Source organism: Lactuca virosa, chromosome 4 (assembly GCF_052849685.1).
Source record: "Lactuca virosa cultivar CGN04683 chromosome 4, Lactuca_virosa_CGN04683_v6, whole genome shotgun sequence".
In the NCBI taxonomy this organism is placed as follows: Eukaryota; Viridiplantae; Streptophyta; class Magnoliopsida; order Asterales; family Asteraceae; genus Lactuca; species Lactuca virosa.
In genome coordinates, this window is record NC_136429.1 from 39,874,281 (window position 1) to 39,877,618 (window position 3,338).

The window sequence follows — 3,338 nt, forward strand, 5'->3', positions numbered from 1 at the left end:
TTTATTCCCCCAAAAGCCACTCTAGAAGTTAACGAAACCCTGATTTGAAACACAACGAAAACGTCTTCTTTATCAACAAAAAACTCAACGGCCAACAATATGCTTCCCATTTGAAATGCCTCATCAACGGGTATCCCACTTTGCTTATACCGCTATATATCCAGCTAAAGAAAGAATCTCATTGAGCTTCATTAATCCTGGCAGAAGTTTCAGGAACTGCCTAAATTCACTATTTAGTTCATGTTTGTGCCTTCATTTACAATTAGGCTTGTGCTTTGATTTAATGTTACAATGATATGCTCGAACTTTTGAGGGTTCAAGATCATGAAAATTTTCAGATGCAGGCAATTGTTTTGAGTTTTTTTTTTTCAGTTTGTGTGTCTTGTTAATGTTAGCTAGTTGATGTTTTTTAGTTGTTAAACAATGATAAACTGGAAGAATTTTCAGATGGTAGACCAACAGGGGTGACCGAAAAAAGCGGGCTTTTATACAAACAATTACCTAAAATATCCAATGCAAATATTGCTCATATCAACCTAATATTACTTAAACTTTCTTTGCATTTACAGAATTACAGTAAATCAATCTCATTATAGCGTTTAATGGTGAAGCCCGCTGCTGGCGATGCACGTGGAAATGGCATGTGCACCAAACCTCGAAGCATCTTTACTTCTTCATTAACAGAAACACGATAATGAAGCTCTATCCGTGCTTTCTTTAGCACATGTGACTTACCCATGATGAGCTTCACAAACTCCATCTCAAGACCATGGTTATGGAAGCTTGTGATCTCCAATTCTTTAAGATGATCCAAGTTGAGGCCCGAATATTCTTGAATATCAGGCAAGTTCATAAAAGTATGTTGAAGACAATGCTCATCATGGTCCCAACACATCTAATCAGAAAACATGTCAAAATCATAAGTAGAATCATGAAGATCTATTAAAACCATATGTGATATTTTATATTTACCTCCACTTTGATCTTCTCCAAATTTGGAGAGCTGCTGATCACACATAGAACAGTCGAAAGATCAAGGAAACACACATTAAGAACAAGTATTCTCAAGTGGGGTAGTGAAATGGGGAGCTTATGTGGCATACTATTACTACCTGCACCCAAGTGCTTTAACCAAATACTGAAACTCAGATTAAGAGTTTAAAACATAATGAGATAAAAGAATCAAGTTAAGTATTACCTCGATATACAACTGTGAGATTTTCAGAACCTGAACCAAAGGTAAACACTTAAATAGCTCAACAAATTCACACTCACTAAGCTTTGTGTTTGTATAATAACCTCTAGCCTGCATCAAATACATTTGTAAGAATGTATTTAATTGAAAGAGCTTAATTCATAAGTAGTTATATACATCTTACCCAAGTAAATTCCTCAAGTAGGGGGCAATTGGTAAGGAATTGAAAAAGCATCTTGTTAGTGATATTGACCTCGAAAAGACGTAGGCTCTTCAACCTACTAAATCCCTTATTCATTAATGGAAGCTCAAATTCACAATGTGTGAGATCTAGGTGCTCTAATCCTTGCAATGAAAAGAACGAACAGGGTAGCAAGTAGAATGCACCACAAATCAGGAAGGTGAATTTCTTGATATTATTGCTCCTTGAAAAATGAAGTATCATCTGATCAATCTCACTAAAAATATTTTTATCAACATAGAGAATGATACAGAATTCCAATATTGGGCCCCTGTGTAACAACAAAACATGGAAGATGGCCTTGACAAACTTATATTTATCAATTTCTTTATTACCAGATGATACACCCATGTCACTAAATACAAGTTTTGGCATGCTTGTCCAAGAATACCTCCATTTTCTTGACAACACACTTGTTCTCAATGCATCTTGGATAGGCATGAGAGACAGAATTAAATCAATTGCGTCTTGAGGAAGAGTGCTAATTCTATCCAAACTCTTGAGAGGATCTGTCATCTCTTGATGAGATTCTCAGAGTTTCATACTCAAGACAAGGCTGTAAAGAGATATGCAAAACTAAATAGATTTAGAATTTTAGATTTAATTGTATAACATTCTTTCTCAATTTTAGGCAATAGCCATACAAATCAACATAAAAGGGAAGGAAAATAACTAAAATGGTACGCTGAATAATAAATATCCTAAGGATGCTCTACCTGAATACTAAAGCCCTAAATCCCTTATTATATCTAACATGATAACAACAGTTTCGATATCTAATTCACAATAGTACGCTGACATTAGTACCCCTCTCTCTACACCATTAGGCAACTATAACGAGGATCAGCGGAAGAAGAAGATGACCTTAAATGGGAAGGGAAAAAAAAAACCAAAATGGCGAGGAGCAGAAAGTAAAAATTCAATACAAAAGGAGGAAAAACGAAGGAAAAGACTACTGCTTACTACTGCTGCGTATTCGCCTTCCGCCGCACCGCTGCGACCTCTGCTCCTTCCCGGTTTCGCCGTCGCCCTCCGCCTGCCTTGCCTTCGCAGCACAACCTAAATTCTTTAAGTGGAGGAGACTCCCTTCGACATTGTTCTTTACTACTTTAATCGTAATAACTTAGTACCTTTTTATTGATATTATATTTAAATAAAAAACTATATAAATGGTCCCTATGATTTATAAAAAGCACAACTTCAGTTCTTTATAATTTGTTTTGCTACGAATGGTACTTCTAGTTTCTAAATTTGTACGAATAATTTTTGAGCCATATTTATTATTTAATGAGGTTTATTTATTTAATCTTTGCAGCCTTTATTTATATAACCCTTCCTAGCCCATTTATCATCTTCACCTGTGTTTCTTGACTTCATGTTGCCTTTATAAGAGCAACTACAACCATACTACTAAAACAACATTAAATTGATGTATTTTTAACATCAAAACATTTTTTCTATTCCAACCGCACATTAAAAATTTACACCAAAAATATATTTTAATATTATAATATAAACTATAACAATTATTAAAATTGTAAAAGTTATAAAAACTAACCAAAATAGTAGGTGTTTTGGTGTGATGAATAGTATTACACCAAATATAGAGGCTATTCAATCACATCATTTTTGTGTAAAAAGAACTCAACCAATAAAGAAAAGAGCAGTGAATAGATGAGTGGTTAGTTTTGTAGAACTAATAATTGTTTTAAAGGAACAAGGTATTATTTTTGACAGAGTGTAGAAGCATCTTAGATTGGTAGGAAAATGGTTTAGGGTTGTAGATTTTATCTGATTTTCTTCAATGATTTTCTCATCTCATGTGGTGCAGAGGCTGGCGGTCACGGTGGAGGAGATTGGACGTCACGGTATAGGAAATTGGAAGAGATTGGAGGTCATGGT

General features: G+C 34.7%; 1 protein-coding gene across 4 annotated transcripts; it reads right to left on the bottom strand.

Moving 5' to 3' along the window:
• Positions 1-465: 465 nt before the first annotated feature.
• On the bottom strand, positions 466-2,554 carry LOC145103911 (F-box/FBD/LRR-repeat protein At1g13570-like). Of its 4 annotated transcripts, none has more exons than XM_079041186.1 (6): positions 2,400-2,554; positions 1,828-1,992; positions 1,380-1,620; positions 1,199-1,306; positions 973-1,125; positions 466-895 (listed from the first exon to the last, which is right to left on the bottom strand). In XM_079041186.1, the coding sequence occupies exons 2-6, from the start codon at positions 1,950-1,952 to the stop codon at positions 572-574; spliced, it is 951 nt and encodes a 316-aa protein (XP_078897312.1). In that variant the 5' UTR covers positions 1,953-1,992; positions 2,400-2,554; the 3' UTR covers positions 466-571. The 4 variants fall into 4 exon arrangements, with proteins under 4 accessions (XP_078897312.1, XP_078897310.1, XP_078897308.1 ...); XM_079041184.1 differs by having other exon boundaries at positions 1,380-1,707; XM_079041182.1 differs by having other exon boundaries at positions 1,380-1,992.
• Positions 2,555-3,338: the final 784 nt, after the last annotated feature.